Genomic DNA, 24,972 nt, shown 5'->3' on the forward strand with positions numbered 1-24,972 from the left:
GTCACTATGAAACAATCACCAATGTCTATATGTGATTCAGACAGAAAGCAGGTTCTTCCCAAGGGAACAGCCAGTCTGGTGGACTGGGTAAAGTGCACTGTAAGGTCCATTTACCCTGAAAAGAAGGGCTGTCCATCTCCCCCTGTGAATGTCAAGTAGAGTACTCCAGATTAAGCAGCTGATGCTTGTATGCAAGCCATGGAGGACTGGCTTTGTGATGACTGGAACATCCATTAGCTGATTATGCCCATTATCCAGGGCTCTTTCACATGGATACCCTTTATAATCTTACTGTTGCAAAACTTACAAAAACAGTTCCGGAAGCCTTATGGAATTTTCTGCCTCAGTTTCCCCTCAGGGTCTTAGAGATGCTAATAAAAACATTAGGTTTGGGCTCCTTGGTGGCTCAGTGGTAAAAAGTCCACCTGCCAATGCAGGAGACATGGGTTTGATCCCTGGTCTGGGAAGATCCCATATACTGCAGAGCAGCTGGGCTCATGTGCCACAACTATTGTGCTCTAGAGCCCAGGAGCACAACTCCTGAGCCCATGTGCTGCAACTACTGAAGCCCTTGTGCCCTGCAGCCTGTGCTCTGCAACAAGAGAGACCACCTAAATGAGAAGCTTTCACACTGCAGCTAGAGAGTAGCCCCTGCTCACCCCAACTAGAGAAAAGCCCACGCAGCCACAAAGACCCATCATTAGGTTAATTAACAGGGGATTAGAGAGGGGCAGAGGGGACTCTTCCCAACAAGGTGAAATTTTGAAATGGTTATTGAGAAATGAGATGAATAAAGTAAATATTCATAGGAGTGAAACAAAGAGGAAACAGGACTCATCCCAGCAATGTGGTCATTAAGAAATGAGGCTAGACATTGATGGGGTCAAAGTGTCCTCCTGCTGGTTCCCCAGCACTAGAAGACCCCAAACAAGTCTGCTCTGTTTACTCCAATGGGAAGAAATTTAACCCCTGACCTATAGCCAGTTGGTCAGAAGTATAGGTAAAAACAACCTGGGCTTGTGGCTTATCTCTGAAGAGTTAGGGGCAGTCTTGTAAGACTGAACCCTTAACCTATGGAATCTGATGCTATCTGCAGATAGTGTCATAATTGAGTTGAACTGTAGGACACCATGCTGGTATCCAGGTTTTACTTATTGGAGGTATGGAGAAACAACACGCACACATACACACACACACACCCTCAGAAGTTGAAATTGGTTTCAGGAACCCAGTTGTATGTGATTCTATGTTTAGTGTTTTGAGGAACCTGCAACACACTTTTAAAAATGTTTTTCTAAGCTTTCAGGAAAACAAACCCCAAAAAAAGCCAGGAGAGGGAAGCGGCACCAGATGTTGAAACTAGAACAGCAGGCACTATGTAAAAGTTTAAGCTTCCCTGAGGGCAAAACCCCCATAATTGGAGCCGGTGCTTTAGATATTATCAGAAATGCAGGACATGCAGGTGCAAACTAAAGAATGTACTTATCATCTGGGTCTACAAGGGGAGTCATTAGCCACTTCAGTCACTGACCTTCAACCCACCCTAAACAGAGTTCATGACAGAGATCAAGATGAGGCATTCAGTGCTCCAGGAAAACTGGCAGAACAAGCCTTCAGGTAGATTATTTTCATGAGCAACTTTTTATGAACATGGTTTCTTGCATCTTTCTCTTTTTAGAAAAGCACTAAAACCATTAACTAAGATATCTGTTCCTTATGACTAGCAGAAACTTTCTACCAAGATGTGTGCGTAGTTGCACATACCTCCTTCCCTGAAATCACCTATCTGCTAACCTCCTCCCTTACCTATTTAAAACAATTTCTCAGAGCTGTTTGAGAGGCTGTCTCCTGGGCTATAGTCCTCAGTAAGATACTGAATAAACTTGACTCACACTCTGATGTTATGCAGGGACTGTTTTTTTTTTTTTTTTTTTCCAGTTGACACAAGGTCCTTGAAAAGTGAGGGACCTGATGCTGCAATCTCTGCATTAAGCCAGGACCCTTAAAAGGGAATATCCCCAAAACCTACACATAAACTGTTTGTCTCTGTCATGACTGTATGTAGGAAACAAAATAAACAAGAGCACTACTCTTAGTGCTGCTGTGCCTGGTGCTACTGGAAGTACGCACTTGAGAATTTGCAGCCCAAAGCTTGCTCTGGCTCAGGTCTGAAACAAATTCATACTATTCATGTCACTAGGGAAACCATAGGTGAATAAAAAGTGCCCCCACATTGTTAGTGTCCCTGGCACCCAGCAGAAATAAATTGCCATCTTTTTCAGAGGAAAGCATCCCCAATCTAGACCCCTCAGGGGTCCCAAAGATTTAACTTAGTCAAGTAGGAGCTCCACATTTTAAAACTATCAAACACACAAGGAAACAAATCAACATGAGGGAGAGTTAGCAGAAACAACAGATTTTGGTTCTCTAGGACAGAAGATACTAGAATGATCAGGTAAGGACCTAAAGGAACTTAATATAGATTATTTAGATAAACAAAATATGTAATCAAAATGGGATAAGAAAAAGGGACTCACCTATGACCTGGAAATCTGGGTAAAAAAATAAAATAGAATTTCTAAAAGTCAAAATTATTGTTGTTGAAATTTGAAGCTGTTTGAGTGGGTTAAAACAACAAGTTAAATATATCTGAAGACAGAGCAAACCTCAGATTTGGAGATGTTTTCCAGAATGTTGCCCCAAGAGTTAAGAAGATGGAAAATATGGTGAGAATGAGATATGGAAGATAAGAGTAGGAAGGTCAAACAGGTACATAATTTTAAAATGATCCCAGAAGAAAGTCCTGAGTCTTAACAAGAAATAGTGATCAAATAAACTGGCAAACATGTATGTAGATAAATTTAAACAATATTAATTATTTAAAATAGTGACTAATTTTGGGGGTTAAATAAAAATAAAAGATCTGAAATTTAAGCGAGGATGGCATGTGGGCTGAAAAGTGAAAGTGTTAGTTGCTCAGTTGTGTCCAACTCTGTGACCCCATGGACTGCCACTCCCCAGAGGAGCCTCTAGGCTCCTTTGTCCATGGAATTCTCCAGGCAAGAATACTGGAGTGAGTAGCCATTCCATTCTCCAGGGGGTCTTCCCAATCCAGGAATCAAACCTGGGTCTCCTGCATTGCAGGAAGATTCTTTACCTTCTGAGCCACCAGGGAAGCCCCAAATTGAGGGTTGCTCATGCTTAAATACAGTATATGGTGCTTTATTTTTTCCTATATATTTTTGTTGTTTTTGTTTTGCTCTGGCTGGGCCCCTCAGCTTGTGGGATCTTAGTTTCCTGATGAGAGACAGAACCCAGGCTTCCAGCAGTGGAGGCTCTGAGTTCTAACCACTGGGTCACCAGGGTAGATTTGCTGGTGAAGAGGCAGCTAGGTCTGTGACTATCTGGGATGAGTACTTTCTACGTAGAGGGACCTGCAAGAGGGAGGCTCTGAAGCATGAAAGTTCTTGATGTGTTTGAGGAGGAGAAAGAAGGCCAGTGTGACCAGAGCTAGCTAGCACATGTGATGTAAGAGACTGGATAATACAGAGCCAAGATACAAAGTGAATTTTATTCTACCTCTGGTTGACAGGCTTTGGAGGATTTTTCACAGAAAAGTGATATGCCTTATTAAAATTTTAAAGTATTACTCTGCCCACAGTAAGAAGAGTTGCAAGTGTATGTCTACGGGGTGGTGGGGGTGTGCTGCCAAGAATGGATGTACAGAGGCTGGTTACAAGGCTACTGCATTGTGTCTTGGACTAGGAGAGTGACAATGGACAAGGTAAAATGTGACTTCTAGTCAAAAGTGACTCCCAGGTTTCTGGTTTGGGAAGCTAGGGGAATTGTGGTACCAGTGCATGAGATGAGGAAAGCGGAAAGGGAAGTAGGGTTTGGAGAGGGAGCAATGAGAGTTCCATTTGGGCTTATTAAATCTGAGATGCCTCTCAGATAAACAAGTGGAGCTATCAAGCAGGCAGTTGAATATAGGAGTCTAGAGATAAGGAACAGCATCTTAGATCACCACGCCAACCCTGTGCCAGCCTGTGACTGGAGCCCATCCAAGGCAGGCAGGCAGGAAATGTTCCAGAATGAGAGTTAGCAGTAACTTTTAGAAAAAGCCTCACCCGTAATGTTTACTGAATCTTTCATTAACTCATTTTGGAAAGCTTGCCAACCACACTATGGGCAGGGCACACTGTTGGCAAGACCAGGAAATCAGTGTGGTTTGACTTCCTCGCCACAAGGTTCCCTGTTCTTCACCACTGGGGCCACTCCTCTCCCCATAGACACTCTCTCTTCACCCTGAATTCCACCAGTCAACAACTGGATGTTTTGTCTGTGCAGAAGGCTGGCAGATGGGTCTGGGCAATTGTGCCATAGAGAGTTAGAATCTCTGTGTCTCTAGAGGACAAGATTCAGTTCTTTTTCCAGGGCTAAAAGGAAAGAGAAAAAGGCAGGTTCCTGCTTCCTTGCATTTATTTCTGCAGTTATCTGGAATACCTTTTATTCCTCTCTCATCAATCTCTATGCCAACCATCCTTCAAGAGTCAGACTTCATGTCGTCTTCTCTGGCAGCCTTCCCCAGTTCTGATTAGAATTCTTCTCTTTGTCTCCCATACTCCACTTGCTCTGAGTGCCTCTATAATAGTGCTAACAACAGTCTGCCTTGTAGTCCAATTATTTGTGAAGTTCTGACTTCCGTATTATGCTGTCAACTCGGAACACAGGGGCCTCTTGTTATACGTTTCTGTATCTCTCACGTAGTCCCTTTGCCACAGTAAGTACTTTATGAATGAATATTAGTGAAATTTAACTTTCAATGAAAATATTTTGCATGTTGAAAGTGAGTCTCGTAGACAAGCAAGACCTTAATTCCTGAGATAACATTTCTTTCTGAACAGTTAGATAGTGAAATGTAGAATCTACCAGCAGCAGACATGTATGAGAACTAATAATAATTGCCAGCATCTGTAATATATGGATGGAAAATCTAATCAAGCTTATATCGAATCACAGAGTGAAATTGCCATTTGTAGCTAATGGACTCAAACTGCCCACACACAGTGATCTGTTGTCTCCATTTCTCCATTTGTACTTTGACATTGAAGCCACTGGATGGTCCATATAGTCTATTGTTCATGCTAATGCACAACCAAGCTAGCCTCCCTTCCCCCAACTCATGCTGGTTTTTTTTTTTTTTAAAGGAAGAACAGGGAATAAATGGTTTAATGTTAATAGGAGTTGATTGATTTTATTGATTTTGTGCTGGCAGTTGATTAATTACACAGACAGGTGTCATGCTTTTGTGTTCCCTTCTCTGACTTAAATACCCAAGTGTGTTTCAAACAAAAGCTGATGTCAGCAAGACCCTTGATCTCTGAGGATGCTGTAAGTGGTATCATAATAATTATTATTGTTACCACTTTCATTGCCCCTTCACGACAGAAATTTTATCACAAAAAACTGGCTTGCAAAATCAGATATTTGCAACATAACCTAAAGTGTATTTGCATTATGTTAACCAAACAGAAATTTATTTTTGGGGGGCTATTCTGGGTCTTCACTGCTGCTCAGGCTTTTCTTTAGCTGCAGCGAGCAGGGACTACTCTCTAGTTTCAGTGCTCAGGCTTCTCATTGCGGTGGCTTCTGTTGTTGCGGAGCACAGGCTCTAGAGCATGCAGACTTCAGTAGTTGCAGCTCACAGACTCTAGAGCACAGGCTTAGTAATTGTGATGCATGGGTTTAGTTGCTCTGAGGCATGTGGGATCTTCCCAGACCAGGGATCAAACCCATGTCCCTTGCATTTCAGGCAATTTACCACTGAGCCACCAGGGAAGCCCCTGAATGAAATTTTAAAAAGCAGATATGAGTGTGAGTTTCATTTGGAAATTATTTCTTACACTGCATTCCCCTCCTTTTTTCCTTCTTTGTTCTTTTCCTCCTCCTGTCCTTCTCTACTGCATACTCAGTTACCAGTGATGGTAATGAAAAGAAGTTTTCTTATCCGTAAATTAAAAATGTGATCCATGAAGATGTTTTCTTTCTTCAATCCACTAAAACATTCTAATGTATCTCGGGCATTGATGAGGACAAAAGGTGGCCCTGCTGCCTGTATACCTTTGAAATCAGGGCTTAGGAGGGCATGTCCTCTCAAGCAATTGAATTGTTTTGTCCTGAATTGAATCAGGATACCTGAGTGCTAGTCTCAGCTCTGCTATGATCCATCTGGGTATCCTTCAGCCACTTTGACATTCTATGTTTTGGGTTCCTCATATTTAACATGGAGGGCTTTCTATTTTCCCAACTCTGTAACAAAGCAGGGAAGGGTTGTTGTGTCTCAGTATCCAAGGCATTTGGGAAAGCTGGGTATCCACATGCACCATGTGAATTTGTCTACATTCAGGAGCCAGTAAAATGTGGGGTGGGATCACATGGGAAACCTGATGCTGAACAGCTGGATTGCAAAATGAACGTGTTTGAAGCCAGCCACACCATTGTGAGTTTGTTGGAAGCATAGGGGCTTTGCCTTTCTTAGAAGCTCCCCAGAGAAGAGGTTATCCAAAGGCTCTTCCCAAAGCCTGGGTGGGGGCAGAGAGGCTTGGAGTTGGAGAAGGGTGGGTCGTTTTAACAGCAACCCCCAGAGCAATCTATGAAGGCTTTGTTGTTCTACAATCGGATAGCATGGCACATCACCACAATGGCTGCTTTTGAGCTTTTGGTTTTTCTTCTGGGGAAGTGATTTTCACAAGTACCTCCAAAATGAATGGTCTGGTACCTTTGGGGGAAGTGTTGCCGTTTGAAGTCTTTACTAAATTCTTTTTATGACCAGTAGTTGGTTGAGGTTTTCCATTTTCTTTTTTGCTAATTTCTTTATTTGTGTTTTCCTTTAAAAATGATTCATTTCATCTGTCTTCAAAGTAATTGGCATAGTGATACAAAGAATAACTTCTTAATTCACAGTCATTGCTCCTTTCTTATTCCTAAATTTATGTATTTCTGTTGCCTGTCAAAACCTTTGAATGCTAGGTCGCATTGTCTTTCACTATTGATTTCTTCTTTTTACTTTTCTGCCTTTCTGTACCATTTCAAAGCCTCCTTCTTATTTTCTGTACATTCAATTGAGGCAAAAACAGCCTTGACTAAATTCTTACTATGTGATTAAGTGCTCTACCAGGAACCATGGGAAGATACAGAGGGAGGGATTAAATTTGGTCTTTACAGTCAGGGGACCTGTGATTTAATGGGAAGGAATAGGTGAGTACTCATGAAAATACACGGAGAAGGCAATGGCACCCCACTCCAGTACTCTTGCCTGGAAAATCCCACAGATGGAGAAGGTTGGTAGGCTGCAGTCCATGGGGTCGCTAAGAGTCCGACACGACTGAGCGACTTCACTTTCACTTTTTACTTTCACGCATTGGAGAAGGAAATGGCAACTCACTCCAGTGTTCTTGCCTGGAGAATCCCAGGGATGGGGGAGCCTGGTGGGCTGCTGTCTATGGGGTTGCACAGAGTCGGACACAACTGAAGCGACTTAGCAGCAGCAGCATGAAAATACAGACAGGTTTTGAAACACAGTGCTAAATGCTAGAGACCACGAATGGAGGGGTACCCAAGGGAGAGGCTTCCCTCACTCATGACCACAACTAAATGAAGCCAGTCAGGGGCAACCCCAGATACAGAGTGTGGCAGAGATCTTCAAGGTCAAGAGGCAGCAGGGGCATAAATAATTCAGAGACACACAATGTGTCAAAGTTAGGGGCTCCAAATTTGTTGGTCCAAGATGTCAGTGGCACTCTGCAAAAGAGTTCGAAGCCATGTGTGTAGCCTCTATCATTGTCTCTACTCCCAGGGCAGTATGTGTGTGTGTTCTCTCAGTCATATCTGACTCTGTGACCCTATGGACTGTAACTTGCCAGGCTCCTCTGTCCATGGGATTTTCCAAGCAAGAATACTCGAGTGGGTTGCCATTTCCTCCTCCAGGGGATCTTCCTGACCCAGGGATCAAACCCACGTCTCTTGCACCTTCTGCCTTGGCAGGCAGATTCTTTACCACTGAGCCACCTCAGAAACCCACCAGGGAAATATGCAGGCTGCTTACTGAACTAACATGCCAGCTAGTGACTGGGTCACTTGAATGTGGTACTAAATAGCTCTTATGGCACCTGCCAATACTCCTCGCACTCCTGACACAGTATTGAAATGCTCTATTTCAGTGTATCTCATCCATCAGATTATAAGCTCCATGAAGTCTGTAGCCTAAGTCTTACTCATTTTTGTCTCCCCAATGCCTGAACCACATGTAAGTGCTTTTATTACTGAGTGGCTAAAAGCACAGGTTAGGATCACATCAATCTGTACTTACGTGACTTCATCACATTCCACCTGACTCATTTACTTATTGTCTCTGGACCTCAGTTTTCTCATCTGTAACATAGTGATGACAATAACATTGACCTCTTGGATTTGTTGTGAGAGTAAATGGGATCACAGATTTGGAAGTACTTAGCAGAGTGCCTGTTCAGAGTAAGCATTCAATTAGTGGTAGCTCTGTTTGTCATTACATGATTGTGGAATGAATGGGTGAGGATGAGTGGGCTGAAGAAGGATGGTGGCCTATTTGATGAGGTCAGGACCCAGGGTGGGAAGAGGCTTAATAGGAGCAAACTTGGCCGTGCTCCAAGTCTCCCTCCCTTTTCTTGGCATCCTTTGGGTGATTGGGAGGCTGAGACAATGGGGATAATCTTTAAGCATCTCTTGCTTTGTGTAAGGCTTGCAATCATCTTGGTTGGGGGAACAGGGATTGAATAGACCCTGGGTGGGGAATGATGTTATTAATATAAACACTTTTCAAGTGTAACATATTGCTCTCTGCACCCAGCAAGCTGTTGTTAGTTTGTGAGCACTGTGCCTTTGGAAAACCACTGAAGGCAGCTTGAATGGGTAGCTTAAAACAATTAGAAGCTTTGAACACTTTCAAGCTAAGGATTGGGATAAGAATGTTTTGAGTCTATGGTTTCTCCTGGGGTTTCCCTGGTGTGCTGGACTAATTATCAAATGTAATTAGGAAAGCTGAGAAGTGGGGAGACTGCAGGGAGCAGCATACTTTCCCAGGGGCCCTCATTTGTTTGTGCAGAAAGGAGTTTGGGGGACTGTCTCTCTACTGTGGAGAAGCAGCAATGCATAGGACACAAGAGGGTGGGAAGGATCCTGGGAACATGAATTTACCAGCAGAGCCTCATGCCTACAGGGGCCCATTGCTCTTGATTAAATGTTAAGTGGTCAGGACAGGTTTCCCCTCCCTTTTCTTCAGGAAAGGATGGTATTTTGGGCCACTACTAGGTTTTTGATACACTTTTAGGAAAAGGTCCAATTTTGGTTGGGTCCAGAGTGGTTAAAACCTTGTCTCCTTCCATCAAAACTCATGAAGCTGGAGAGAGGGACTTCCACATCTCAGTCAGCCATGGAGTCAGTCCACCTCAAGCTGCGGAAGATCTTTCTCATCTTCCTTGGCCTACACCCTTAACCCCAGAGTTGAGTTAGCAACACTCCACCTATGAAGCTCTGAGGAAAGGTGACATTTACAGGGCTACATACTTGCTGACTTTTATTCAAAGGGGAACATTCCATTTGACATGGTCTTGAAGTTACTCTTGATAAGATGGAAACAAAATACCACACATGCAACATGAAAAGAAAATGATAAACTGGAAATAGAACTGCCTTATGATCCAGCAATCCCACTGCTGGGCATACACACTGAGGAAACCAGAAGGGAAAGAGACACGTGTACCCCAATGTTCATCGCAGCACTGTTTATAATAGCCAGGACATGGAAGCAACCTAGATGTCCATCAGCAGACGAATGGATAAGAAAGCTGTGGTACATATACACAATGGAGTATTACTCAGCCATTAAAAAGAATACATTTGAATCAGTTCTAATGAGGTGGATGAAACTGGAGCCTATTATACAGAGTGAAGTAAGCCAGAAGGAAAAACACCAATACAGTATACTAACGCATATATATGGAATTTAGAAAGATGGTAACGATAACCCTGTATACGAGACAGCAAAAGAGACACTGATGTATAGAACAGGCTTATGGACTCTGTGGGAGAGGGAGAGGGTGGGAAGATTTGGGAGAATGGCATTGAAACATGTGAAATGTCATGTATGAAACAAGATGCCAGTCCAGGTTCAATGCACGATGCTGGATGCTTGGGGCTGGTGCACTGGGACGACCCAGAGGGATGGTATGGGGAGGGAGGAGGGAGGAGGGTTCAGGATGGGGAACACATGAGAAATAAAGGAATAAATTAAAAAAAAAAAAAAGAAAATGACACTCTGTGTATCTTTTACTCGCCAGGGGCTGTGGTGCAGACTATGAGCCTGGTGTTTTGAGAAAAAGGAGATCCCTGGGGACTTAAGATGATGTATGAAGTTCATTGTCACAAGACCATCAAATATCAAATCACTGTCTCTGCTTTCTCTGTAGGTAACCTGTCTCCATGATTTCTTTGGTGATGATGATGTATTTATTGCCTGCGGTCCTGAAAAATTTCGCTATGCTCAGGATGACTTTTCTCTGGATGAAAATGGTAAGGACAACCACTGAATTTTATTGTTTCATTGTTCTCGCTCCTTCTATACCTTAGGATTTTCATGGGTTCATATGGCCTGGAGAACATCCATGAGTGGTCCCTCTGTCCCATATATTTGGATATAGGAGCCACTAAGTGAAAGTTGATTGCCTATCTCAGATGCATTGACCCTCCGAACTCAATAAAACTCACTACCTGCCACCATAGTGACCATATTTCTTGAACCATATATTGTGTCACCTGGGCTGACAGGCTCAATCAGACCATGAGAAGGAACATTTGGAGTCAGAAGTTAGTTATTGTATGCGTATATATTTTTTCTAGTCAATATCCTCCAGCTATTTGGCCTATGTTGGTAGTATCATTTTAGAACTCTTTTCCACTGTGTCCCTAGTGTCAAACATTTTCCCTCTTCCTACCTCCTGGCTTACTGCCCCATTCCCCATGCTTTGTGACTCAAGATTCCAGAAGATTGTGAATCTCAGGAAGGAGGTGAACATCTGCCCATCTCCCTTGACTTGAGTCCAAGCTCCGTGAGTAAGTTATTGGTGAATTAGCTCACATGGTCACAGAGTTAGGGGATGATCCTGATGGAAAGACACATTCCAAACATATTTCCCAATAATGAGGAGAAAAGTATGGGGAAAATATCAAGTTGCACTAATACAGACTTTACAAACAACTAAAGTGACAAGGACCCTGAAAGAGGTGGCGTTTCTGCTGTGTTCCTTTTGAGAAGAGGCAGATGACTGTAAAATAGGTAAACAAATCCCAGACTGTCCAGTTTCTTGTATCTTGTATATCTCCAGCTCTGGACAGTGATCACTAAAGTTTGTCAATCAAAACAAGAAGTAAAACAAACAAAAATGAGCTTTCTGCTTAATTCAGTTTCCCCCAAAGCTTAATATACCAGAAAAGATCTCCTAATCTTTCAGAGAACCAGTATTTTTGGTGTATCTTTAAGTAGAAGGTGATGAGGTGGTGTCCAATGAAGAGATAACCCAGTGCCTAGCTGTTTGGTTCCACTTTGAGCATGATCACATGAGGTTGGAGAAAGATAGTGGAAAGAGCTCTAGACTGGGACTCAAGAAGCTTGACTGTGCATTCTTATTTGCTGTTTTCTTCCTTTGTGGCCGTAAGCAAGAGGTTTAAGCTCTGCATTCTCATCAGCAAAATGATTTCAATAATCCTCCTAACATATTAGCACCATCAGTGTCCCAAATTACCATGGTAGGGATGCTGAGTGACCTGCATAGAAAGGGTACTCCAAACATATTAGACTGAGCTTGGGGGAGTAGCAGAAACATTTGGCAGACTCTCCTACACACTCAAGGCCTTTCTCTCTGTAAGTCACGAGTGGCATAGTCTCTACTGGTCCATTTATTCATTAAACCAGGAGAGCGGATTATGATGAGATACACTGACAATCAAAAAGAACTCTATAAATGCAAGGTGGTGGTGGTGGTGGTATTGCTTACTTATAAAATGACATGGCGTCCTTAATATGCCTATTTCAATAAATGGCATGTGATGAATAATAAATAGTGGCTCCTACCCCCTCCTTTGAATTATTCATGAATATTTCATCTGTGTGGCTGCAACCTCTGAGCTGTCAATCTCTTCTCCAAGGAAATCAATTTTGTCAACTGGTGCTGTTCTGAGCCATGACTAAGTTGTCCAAAAATGATTGACTATTGACTATTTAATTACCTGCTCGGACTGCTTTTCAACTCCTTCCCTTGTTTCCATGATCCAAGAGTTGAAGCATCTGGCTTAGCCCAGGTGACTTTCGAAAGTTTCTTCCTTGCCTCTCTCTCCAGAGCCATCATTCCTTCAAACATTGAGGACCACCTTGTAGTCCTGAGACATGAGGTGCTTTGGCATGAGGTGCTTATTCCAGTTTCCAGAAGTTGGTAACATGCTGAGTCTTGGTTCTCCCCAGCTCTACTAAGCCATCTGTGTCCTTTTCCACCAGAATGCCGAGTCATGAAGGGAAACCCATCAGCCACAGCTGGCCCCAAGGCGTCCCCAACACCTCAGAAGAGTTCAGCCAAGAGCCCTGGCCCCACGCGCCGGAGCAAGTCTCCAGCTGACTCAGGTAACGACCAAGACGGTGAGTGCTCTTCTCTTAACTGTGCACGCTGACTTCATTTATGGAGGCCAGTACCCTCTGCATGCAGAGGAATGAGTTCCTCATGAACACCACTGTGTCTCCGTGAGACCAATTCTATCCATTCAGAGACTAACAAGTTCAATTTGTTTGGCATCATGGAGATACAGCTACAACCCCAATTCTACTCAAATGGGTACAGACCAGAAGTCTGGCCCACTTGCCATGCTTGCTGTAATGCTGTTTGTTATGGTTCTCTTCATTGCCATTATTCTCAATGTCATCCAGCAAATGCATCATCAGTGATATAATCAAGTCAAACATAAATTTGGGATAGAAAATCAGAATCAAAAACAAGAAGGTTAAAAAAAAAGAGCTACTTACCTCAAAGTGTCAACATGGTAGATGCCCTTGAGCTTTAAATGTAACTTTGAATTTTTTAGAAGTCAAAACAAAAAGGGAAACAAAATAAACTGCATCATTCTCACAGGAGTAAAGGACATATAGGTCAGGTTCCCAAAGGAAATAAAGAGATTTGATATATAGGATTTTATTTAGTGGATAGTTCATGATGTAAAAAATGTGATCTAGGGGTCTAGGGATCACTGCTGACGCATGAACTATTTATCAGTCTGTGAAGAGACTGGAGCTGGTGCCAAATGTAAATCATGCCACTGAGCAAACCATTTACTTCAGCCAGCTCTTTTTTTCATAGTATGATTTTACTGATAAAAGCAGCAGTGTGTTGGTTTACATTCTGGTGCAAGGCCTTGCACCCACATTTTAAGTGGCACTGATCTAAAAAGCAAAAGGGCCACAGAAGTCCAAGTTTAGAAGCTCAATAGACTCAGGCACTGAGTTTGAATTCTTCATGGATAAGAAATTCTATGATCCAGAAAACTTACACATTTATCCTCCCAAAGCTCAGGGTTCACCATGAGAATTCTTCTAGCCAGAGAGCCTTGGGGCAGAGAGCAAAAAGCACTCCTTATCACATCTTCAATTTGAGGCAGCTTGAGCAACCTGTTGGCTTTGAAATGTCCATGGCCTAGAAAAACAGCTGGTCCTGCTGGCCTCATCCTACCAGGCCTATCACTGGGCATTTCTTTATTCTCGGGAAGAAGGAACCCAACTGTGAAGAAGCAACTCAGGCTTTTCATACCTTCAAGTCTTTGCATACCCTGTTCTCCTGCACCTGGAATGCCATCCCTGAAACCCACCACTCTTCTTTGCTTGAAAACTATTAATCCTTCAATACCTCAAGTAGAAATAGTTGTTCCATTTTCCACAATATCATAGCATGTTGTTCATATCTCTGGGGTAATAGTCACAGCTGTGTTGTAAAGTATGTATTTGCTTGTATGTATTTACTTCCTCAACCAAATCCTGGGTCCCTCAAGGGCAAGGTGTCATGTTCATTTTTGTATCCTTAGTGCTGAGCATAGTACCTTTGTCCTAGTAGATGTTAATAGTGTTTGTAAATGAATAGAAGCACAAGAGCACCTATTTTACCCTGCCGGGTACTAGAATCCCAGTAGACATGTAGGTAATACTTGCTGAAGGAATTTTTTAAAATGCAGCTGTTTTGTGATATTTTGGTTAAACATAAGAATAGCACATGAAACTATGTAAGCAAATTCATATTGCTCAAACTACAAAGACCTAGATTTTAACACTTGGATTGAGAATGAAATTGTTTGTACAGGTTCTAAGCAGGGCCTTGTAAAAAAATGGACTTGAAACACTTGATCAAGATTCATGAAGTCTGGGGACTTCCCTGGTGGCCAAGTGGTTAAGACTCTGCCCTTCCACTGCAGGGGGCACTGGTTCAATCCCTGGTCAGGAAACTAAGATCCCACATGTCATGCAGTATAGCCAAATAAATACATAAATAAATAGATTCATAAAATCTGGCAATAATCGCTTAGCTAATCAATTTTTCAGAGTATCACTGGCTATTTCTGGGATTTTTAACCTGTATTACTTATCTCTTGCTATAAAACAAATCACCCTAAAGCATACTACTTAAAAACAACAAGCATTTATTATCTCACATTTTCTGTGAGTCAGGAATTCTGGGGTGGTTAAGCTGGTTGGTTCAGGATCTCTCATGTAGTTGTCATGTGGTTGAGGTCAAGGTGTCAGTAGGGGGTGCAGTCATTTCAAGACACAATTGGGATGGTAGAATTAACTTCCAAGATGGCCATTGGCAGGATCTTCTTCCATACAGTGATTCAAGAGAATGAAGAAGAAAGAAAATGTGGTGCCTTTTATGATCTGTTCTCCAAAGCCATATACTGTCACTTCTGTTTTAGCCTTTTTATTGGAAACAGTCACTAAGACCAGCCTACATTCAAGGAAGGGGTTGCAGCCTCCATTTCTTGAAGAGAAAGATATCTGAGAATTTGTGGGCCTGTTCTTAAGCCATCACATAATCCATTAGTTAGAAAGTCTGGGGTGGCAAAAGTTTGAAGTAAGTAGATTCTCTTTGCAGACTGTATCCAATTGGGTTACCCAGCACACATGGATATGACCACCTGTAATTAAACACAGTTTACACATACGTCAAATAATTGATCTCCAGCATGCTACCTACAGAATTTCCCTTCTAAAATATATGCACCTCACTGAGTATAATGTGTTGGAGACAGAGAATGATTGCATTTAGGACTCAATGAACATGTATTATATTGAGTTTTAATAGATCCCAACCTAGGCTTAAGCAGGCAAGACCTATTCTTAGGTCTTGAACTCTGAGTTCTTTCAGAAGTCCCTTGCTAAAGAGAAGGAATGAGGATGCACTCACACATACAAGATAAACAAAGTAACCAATTTGAGGTAGGAAAATGGGACCTTACTTGGCATCAGAATTATTAACAGCCCCTGTTTCTTACCAGTAAAAAAAAAAAAAAAATCTAAAGTGGTATCCTCAGTAGAAACAATTTAAATCTTCATTTCAGATAGTTCATGAACATAAGTGAAGTCAAACTCTAGTCTAGCCAGTCTTCATGTTCTGGCAATTTTCAGAACATTTGCACTCATCTTAGATGATGTGTTTAGGGCCTCCACATGATTTCAGCCCGAAAAGGTAAAAGGGAGTTTAGGGTCAAGACTAAGACATCCACTCAGTGAACATTCCACAGGGATAAAGCCAATCTCAGGCAGACCAGTACTTTAGGTAAAGTTTGGAGTTGACATATCCATTTTCCCTTTTCCACCTCCTCCTCAACTCAGGACCATTCCAAGCTGGGAGGTGTAGGGGGATAGGATATGGAAGAGGAAAGAGAGACATCCTTCTAGGAAAACCCAACTCTACCACTTCCCAGCTTTATGAATTTGTTCAAGTTTCTTACCTTCTCTAAGACTTGGTTCCCATTTTGGATAAGACAGAACTTGCAAGTCTAGACAATAATTGTTCTCCGTGGTTATCAGTTATTTCCAAAATTGTAAAACAGATTCCACAGAATTAGATAATAAGAAGGATGAGCTATAGACAATACACAGTTTTTCATAAAGCATCAAGGTTTTCCGAGCTGTCAGCGAGAAACATATACAGATTAATTTAGGGGCTCAGATGTAAAGAAGCTGCCTGCAATGCAGGAGACCCTGGTTCGATCCCTGGGTCAGGAAGGTCCCCTGGAGAAGAGAATGGCTACCCACTCCAGTATTCTTGCTTAGAGAGTTCCATGGACAGAGGAGCCTGGCAGGCTACAGTTCATGGGGTTGCAAAGAGGTGGTCACAAATGAGCGACTAACACTTACTTACTTCATTAAATTATAATGGCATTGGGTTGGGCTGAAATACTTTGTTCTTTGTTAAGACTTGGTAATACTGCCCTGTTTCTGTTCTCTGTCAGTCTGTCTTGGATCTGAGACTTGTGGATGGATCCACATTTCTTCATTTAGCCTGAGTAACTAAAGGTTGTGGAAGATAGGCCATTTCCAGGGAATTTTAACTACCTTCCTTTGATGGCAAATGAAAGCCAAAAATGTTCCTCTTTAGTCGGGATTCAAACCAAATGAAACATTGGCTCGTTTCAGGTTCAGTTAAAGGAATGTTTTGATGTTCTAGTTCATTAGAAAATATAGAAAGTAGGTTTGGTTTTGGTCTGAACGAGTTTTCTAGCTTTACAAACATGTGTGTGTGTGTGTGTGTGTGTGTGTGTGTATAGTCCAATTCATGATTCAGTTAATATCTGGGTTCAGTTTGAATTGAGGTTTAGTAAATTGATGCTATTTGGTCTATAATTTGCATCATAATTTGATTCTTTGTTCCTTAGTGTTTAAGTTGTCTCTTTCCTCTTCTGCCCGTGAATAAATCAAAATCTTTCTACTTTATTCCCCTTGAGTTCAGACCCCACTCCTGCCTGCCAATATTGATGGCAGTATTGCCCCAAATGGGATGTCTGTGGCTAAGCCTAAACTTGAGTTAAGGAAAAATCTGATTGTCTATGTAATATAGCTATAAGGAGCTCTCATTCTCGCTGGGCAGAGCTGATGGACTCTGAGAATATAAGTCCCATTAGCCAAGTTTGTCTTTAAAGTAGGGCAAGGGACTGTGTGGAAAGCAGGTGAAACCTGAGCCCAGAGGACTCCTGTGGAATGTGTGAAGGCAGTTTATGCAGTGCTCCATTTTGATTAACCCAGGACTTGCCATTTGATGGGCAAAGGTAAGGCTGGCTTCAGAACTAAAGGAAGATGTTTCTGCGCATCTCTCTCTACTTTTATTTCAGCCTTTAATGTGTTAATTTCTCTCTTTATGCAACTACCTCCCAATTGGATTGGATTGAATTGAATTAAAAGGACAAATTCAGCCAGATGCTGGGAAGGAATCTTTTCTTTTTCTTACTTTTTTTGAGGAGCCTCAAAGGAAGCTAATTACCCACCCTGGTAGGCTGAGAGGATTGTAATGTGGTAATTAGTTTGGTATTCTTCAACAGTAAGTCATTGTTGTAGCAACCCAATGTTCCCCACCCTTCGTCCCCCAACCTATGAGTACCTATTCCTGAAAGTCAAATCTTCCCTGTTCCCAAATTCCTGAGAATGAATGTCTTCTCTACCAAAATACACATCTTTTAAAACGGGAGGTCAAGGACCACAAAACATCCAGGTTGGAGGGAGGATGTCCATGGGACTACTGTATCCAGGAGTCCTTCTCTTCTGAACTAAACAGGCTGCTTTGGGTTGCCTAAGATGGAGGAAACTGAATGCTCTGACTGTCCTGAATGTGACTGGATGTACCAACTCAGTCCAATAAAAATAAAATGCAAGCCACAGATGCAAGCTTTGTATGTAATTTAAAATTTTCTAATAGCCACAGTTAAGATCAAAGAAACAGGTGAAATTAGTTTTGATAATTTATTTTATTTAATACATCCAAAATCTTATCATTTTGTCATGTAACCAATGTAACAAATTATTGAGATATTTTACATTCGTTGAAATGGGATTGTATTTTATACTTACAGTACACCTCAATTGACTAGCCACACTTCAAATGCTCACCTGCCACATGTGACTGTGTGTGTGGGCTCAGTTGCCCAGTCATGTCCGACTCTTTGCAACCCCATGGACTGTAACCTGCCCTGCCAGGCTCCTCTGTCCATGGAATTTTCCAGGCAAGGATACTGGAGTAGGTTGCTATTTTCTTCTCCAGGAGGTCTTCAACACACAATATCCTTTTTCTGCATCTGAGAGAAGTTCAAGATAGTGATCTTTTATGTGACGTAAATGCTCTGCACTTTGCGAAATATTTCCAAATCCATCATCTCAGTTGTCACTCATAATAGCACCATAAATTAAGTTGGGAAAAGAAAATTATCCAGTTGTTTTTTTTTTTAGATTGGAGAACTAAGATATAAAGAGGTTCAGTAAATCTTGCAGTCTTCCCAATATCTATTTACGACTCAAGAATGAGAGCTCAGCTCTCCTGGCTCCCATGCAAACAATCCTTGCATTGTCCTTGAGACAGGGTGTAGAAGCTCCAGAGTGGTGAATAAACCGTCTCTCTTGGATGGCCCTTGCTTCTCTGCTCCTTCTACCTTCCTCGGCTTTCAGAAAAGGGCTGTAGTGAGGCAGGGGTGGGGGTGGTATGTGTGACATTCTCTTTGTGCAGCATAGAACACAGCCGTAAATTAAGCACCTTTGTTTCCAGTTCCCATCATAGACCCTCCATCAGCTCCCCTCCTGTCCATCCAAGGGGAAGTGGTGCTCTTTGTCTGTGCCCTTGGTGAAGCCATAGGAAGAGAAAAAACTTCCCTTACCTCCTCCCCCATTCTGATTCTTTCTAACACCACGGCTTATGCCTAGTTGAAGTGGAAGAACTGTCCTATATCTAAGGCAACTTTTCCATTGCTTAGGAAATGGTTGGAGAAGCAGTATAATGGGGGCCCAGAGCACACCATAGGCCATGGGATGTGGTGGTGTTGACCCATATCCCTGCAGTAGGAGTCCTAGCAACGTGTTGCACACTGGGATTTGTGTTTAAATACAAGTGATTCTCCAAATTTTTGGTGGAGTACAAACATTTTTATTTACAAATACTCACACAGTTATGTGCCAAGCAACCATTCTAATCATTTTACATATATTAACTGATTTAATTCCTACAACAACCTTATGAGGTAGGTGCTATTGTCCCCATTTTGCATATGAAGAAACTATGAAGGGCATATGGAAGTGGACTGACCTACCCAGGACCACACAGCTAGGAAGTAGTAGAGCTGGGGTTTGAACCCAGGCAGTCTGGCCCCACACTCTACAATTTAACCATTGAACTGTGGTGCTGAGAATGAGACTTAATGATAATGATTTGTTTAGATGCCGAGTGCATGAGAGACACAGGCAGTAAGTGCTGTTGGAAGTATTGGAGTTTGTGGGAAAGTGAGTTTACTGTGGGCTAGGGTGTTACAGCTTCCTGAAAGAACTGGGGCTTGACAGGAGATTTCAGCTGATAAAGAAGTGGATATTTCTGGAAGCAGAGAAAACATGAACAAAAGAGCAGAGGTGGTAATGAGTATAGCATATTGAGGTACAGACAGGCTGCCATTAAATCTACATCTCCAGCCCCCACCTTCCTTCTGGATATCAGCGCCATGAATGCTCACCAGACAATTCTGCCTCCATGTGTCAAATGCAATGTGTCTACAAAACAAAAATATTTCCCTTCCCCAACTCCCTGACAATAGAATCAATTCTGTTCCCTAGGCCCTGCACCTTGGCATTATCTTTGACTCTTCACACTCTCCAGTCCTTCATGTCTACCATATCCTGTGCCTGTTGTTGTTGTTGAACCTTTAAAACGTCTTCACCTTTCTCACAAAAAAATCCCTTCCTTTCCCTCATCACCTGATGCCTGAATTGCTCAACATACTCTTACATAGTATCTCTGCTTCAAATCTCTATCCACTTAGGCATTTGCTGTGGTGCCACCACATTTTTCATCCTAAAACACGGCCATTTTATAACTTCCCTGCTCCAATACCTTCATTGGTTCCACATGGAGTTCACTGACCACCCCACCTGCATGGTACTGCTGAGAGAGTCGAGAACCAAGGGCTCTGCTTTGGGGAACACGGCCGTAACATGCACAAATAAAAAGTTATGGGCTTCACTCGGAAAAACTTCAGTCTTCTAATGTCTGACCTGCTAGCCAAAGAATTAGTCCTCGGCCTCCTTAAGTTGATGAATCACACACCGTGGAAGGGGATTTCCTAACTCAGTGCTTCAATTCCTTCCATTTCTAGTAGTGGCAGTAGTAATAGCAATGGAAGATGTCATTATTGAGCCCTCTTTATCTGCTAAGGCACTTGGCTAAGTGTTTTATATGTAGTCTGTCATGTAATGCTCAAAACAAGAAGAATTGGCATCTGCATTAATTTTATTCAAATGTTACAGATGAGGAAACAGGCTCACAGAGGGTAGGTTCCACCTGAGGTCACACATCTAAGAAATGGCTAAGCCAGGGTTTAAAACTCTGACTGATACCAAAGCATATGTTCTTTCCACAGATTAAGGGCAGTGTAGTTTTTTTCTAATTCCTGCCCCATAAAACTGGGAGTGAATGTCAACAACAGGCTTGCTCCACCAGAAACATGTTCTCAGCAAAACCACCTTCAACTGGAAATAAATATTGTCAGCTTTATCAAGTCTGAGGAAACAATCCTGGGACATCTATCAGTCTTCTTACAGTTGTCCTCTTCTTGAAGGAAACTGATCTGTGTTAAAATAGTGCAGAAATGGGTACACTTTTTTTTTTTTTTGCTATAAGGAAGACTCTTACTTTTCTCCTTTATTTAAAAGGTTCACCACTGCATGCTGTCCAAGACTCTGTAGGGAATTGATTTAAAATTCAAATTCCAACTTCTGATGTTACAGTGTCTTACAACCTGTGATTGAATTTGGCCTGAGAACCAGGCTTGTGATCAAATCAGTGAAAAACTGTTCTTGGGCCCTTAGTTTTTGCTTCCCTATTAGACGAGTCTGGGGAGAGGGACAAAAGCTTTCCCACTGAGCAGAAATAATTAGCCAAACCAATCCACACACCCCGCCCAAGGGCTCTTTGGAATGAATGTATGAAAACCACAGGCTCAGTCTCTTGGCCTTGTTCTGAAGTAAGTTGAAACCACCTTGGTTCTACTTGGATGGCCTTCCAGAAAACCTCCCTGTATAAGTAGGAAGAAACCAGGGTGTCTTTGGACTGGAATGAAGGAACATTAGAGCATCTCAATATGAGAAAAGAATGAGGAAGTGACTGAATTGTATATTGAGATCTCCCTCTTCAAGACATTAGGAAATTAGAAAAGACAAGACAGAGAACCAATCACTAAAAAGTCATAGTGGTATATGATATGCTAACTTTGGGGGAATTTTGAAATAAATCTGTAGGCAAATCCTGAAGTCCACCATCCATTGAGAAGAAGCAGTTTACACCCTTTAAGCAAGTCCTAAACTCTCTGAGGCTCTTCTTATGATTAAAAGGAGACCATTAATTCCTGGCTACCATCTCTTGGGGTTATCAGGAGAATCATGTGAATTCATATAGTGCAAAATGCTTTGAAAACAATTGTAGAAATACATCTGCAATTTTAAAGGTGGCTCTGAAATTATTGTCATGGCTTTTTTTGTAGACTGAGTTATTTGTTTTCAGTTAGCAGTATTTCAAAATAGATCTCAAACCCAAACCAGCAGACTTGATTTTGAGTTGAGCTCAAGTGTGGAGATTCAAATGGGAGGGAAAAGCCAGAGCTAAGTGAGAATGAATACTAAACCAATTTGCTGTCCAGTCAAAGGCTGGGTGAAAAGCACATGTCAAACTGACCCTTTTCTTCCTGTACCATGAGAACTTGAACCCAGAAAGTAAATGACTTGTTTAACTCATTGCCCAGACAAATCTTTAATCGCTGTACCTGGGGCTACTTACACCCACCTTTCACATGATTGCATCTTGATTTCCAGGAATCAGTCCAGCCTCCAGACAAGGGAATTCAGAGTCTAAGAGCTCAGCATCAATTTGCCAGGCTGGTGACCATACTCTGCCCTTGGCCACCCATGCCAGTAACTGAAATTTCTCCTTGTTATTTGGGAACTGACTCCCTCTACCTTGTTCTTGACTCCTGGGAGCTCCTATTCCCCTACACATTTAAGTCCCTATGAATCTAGTTAATTCAATCTAGCTACCTTACCCACCATCTTTTGTTGGGGCTTGTCTTGTTCCATTCTGAGGGAGCCAAGGATTTAAAGACAAGCACTGGGAAATGGGCAAGCATTAGCCTTCAGAAAAGCTAGAAAGCCAAGATTGTGCCAAGCCAAGCTTGGCAATTATGCTGCATAGCTGAGGGAAGTGGCAGACAGGGCGCAGATACCATCTTCTCAGAGGATTCTGTGGCATGAGGGTAGTTACATGCCTGGCTGGCCACTCTCTCTGCTATTGTTTCATGACATTGTCTATGAATGTTGGCGGGGTGAATGAAAGATAGCTCTTGCTAATCACTTTCCAATCTAAACTAGATAGAGTAGGATAAAAAGCCTAGAAGATGGGTGTAAGCTCTGGTGTCTGCTTCTACGCTTTCCTATTTCTTTCTTTTTTTTCTCGGGCACAACTCTTCTCCCTCCTTCCTACCCCATGTCGGAAAGTTGTCATAGGAAGGAGCCCCAGGAGCAAACTGTGAAAAGGGAAGAGCAATGTAGCAAAAACTGAAAACAAACCGAAACATACATAGGCTTTGGAGTCAGAAAGACCTGTGTTCAAATTCTGAACATAGGATTTGCTGTCTGTAACTGGAACAAACCTCTGTTTCCCCATCAGAAATTAGAGTATGACTAGATGAGGTTGTGTGTGTGTAAGAGAGAGAGAGACAGAGAGAAAGAGAGCGAGACTAGAAAGAGAGAAAAGAGTTCCTGGTTTATCACAGACACACAATAAGCATTATTATCCTGGTTTTTATTGATAAGATTGTTAAAGCAGCCTAGGAGATTGAAAAGTTCCTGATGTGCCTTGTTGTAGAGGAGTAAAAATGAACTGTACAATGAGAAGAAAGGGATGAAAGGATTTGGAATATGAGTAAATAAAAGATGCCAACAGTGAGGCTGTGGTTATGAGAAGGGAAATGAGAGAGACCAGTAAAAGATGGCAAAGACTCCCCCAGTACATTCTCAAATTGCAGCTGAGAAATGGAACTTTAGAGACAGAAGCTAAAGATGTCTGAGCAGAATAAAGGAAAAATGAGGGTTATCAAACTGGTGTTATTTCCAGTCACTCTCAAAATGATGTGCGACAGCCTTCCATGTGGATTTGCCAATCCCAAACTACGCACAGTTCATCAGACCCTATTTTCATCTTTTCCTGCTACTTCTTTTACTTGACATTTATATGAATTGGCTTCATAATTCAAGTCAAATGGCACTCTTCCAGATTTTTTTTCCCACAGAAGCCATAGAAGAGATGCATATAAGAATATGTTTTATGTCCTCTGTAAACGTAGGAGCTCCTTCAGCTTGTAGGGAATTGACCTTTGCCTGAGTTGTGTGCTGTGTGTTCTCAGTCATGTCTGACTCTTTGTGACCCCATGGACTGTAGCCTGCCAGGCTCCTCTGTCCACGGAATTTTCCAGGCAAGAATACTGGAGCAGGTTGCCATTTCCTACTCCCAGGGGGACTTTAGCCTGTACGTGTTTACATTTTCTCGTTGCTCTGTGTCCATCTTTGGGTTTGACTCCATCATGAAAGTCTGGGAAAGTGTCTGCCGTTTTTTTCCCCAACAATTAAATTGTTAATTGTAGTTAAATGGTTAAAAACTGATTTTCAAAATGCTTATTGAATGTTGATGACAAAATTAAATCCTTTATTTGCAGGTAGCTTAAGACTGATCTGGGGATTGATTGATTGGGAGAGTGGAAGTGGAACATATGTAAACATACACAGACATACAGAGAATAGAGAGAGAGGTATAGATGGAACTTTAGTGCTCTAAAATTTTGGGGTGAGAGAGTTACAGAGAATGTTGAGAAAATAACTAGAAATTGAAAAAAAAAAAAAAACCTGTGTGTGCAGCTTTATGGCCAATAAGTGGGAACTGATTCCCATGCAGACATGCTATGGTTAATAATTTCCCACATTTTGGCAAGACCAGTGGGCTCATTGCTAGATAAGAGGGTAGGTAAAAAAGACAGTTTTCATACTGGAAGTATAGTAGTCAACCTCTTGTAGCATGGCTGATGAACGCTGGGAAACTTGCTTGCCCAAGGACACAGCAACCATGTAGAACAAAATGGCAGAACTTACCTGGGGATACCTACATCTTTGAGACTTCCTGGCTGAGGTCAGGGCTCTTTTGGAAGACTTGCATTACGTCAGTTCACGTTCATGACCAAGAGTGCTCTGCATCTTGAATTCTAGGGGGCCAGGTCCTGCTTGGAGACCCTGGGGGCACTGCAGGTGGTGTAGTAACTCCTTCCTTTTCCTGCAGAGTAATTGGCCCCTTTGCCACATTGTGTCTCCATAGACTCTTGCTTTTTCCAAAGTGTCTCTTTTATTCACCAGAAAGCCTAGTGCCCTGGCAAAGCCTACCTCCCCCAGTCTCTGTGCTGTTTGGTACAGGTCATGTTCCTCTTTGGGTGGCTTGCATTGTATGTGTACTAACACCCTAAGTTTGCCTGACCTCTAGGTCTCTTTTCTTCTCCCAGTCCATGCTTTACCTCTCCAGTGCTTTAATTTAAGCCATCACCACCTCTCACCTGGATGAATGCATTGTCTTT

The 24,972-nt window shown here is 42.2% G+C and overlaps 1 protein-coding gene across 7 annotated transcripts in view; it reads left to right on the forward strand.

Moving 5' to 3' along the window:
* The window catches only part of DCX (doublecortin), a 125,153-nt gene that overhangs the window by 75,756 nt on the left and 24,425 nt on the right, over positions 1–24,972 (forward strand). For 5 of the 7 annotated variants that reach the window (XM_027533342.1, XM_027533336.1, XM_027533340.1 and 2 more), the window contains exons 4-5: positions 10,503–10,605; positions 12,584–12,721. In XM_027533342.1, coding sequence (XP_027389143.1) covers positions 10,503–10,605; positions 12,584–12,721 — 241 coding nt within the window. The remainder of the gene's footprint in view (positions 1–10,502; positions 10,606–12,583; positions 12,722–24,972) is intronic. The other 2 variants (XM_027533341.1, XM_027533343.1) reach the window with 1 other exon arrangement.

The sequence above is a fragment of the Bos indicus x Bos taurus genome, chromosome X (assembly GCF_003369695.1).
Source record: "Bos indicus x Bos taurus breed Angus x Brahman F1 hybrid chromosome X, Bos_hybrid_MaternalHap_v2.0, whole genome shotgun sequence".
NCBI classification, from domain to species: domain Eukaryota; kingdom Metazoa; phylum Chordata; class Mammalia; order Artiodactyla; family Bovidae; genus Bos; species Bos indicus x Bos taurus.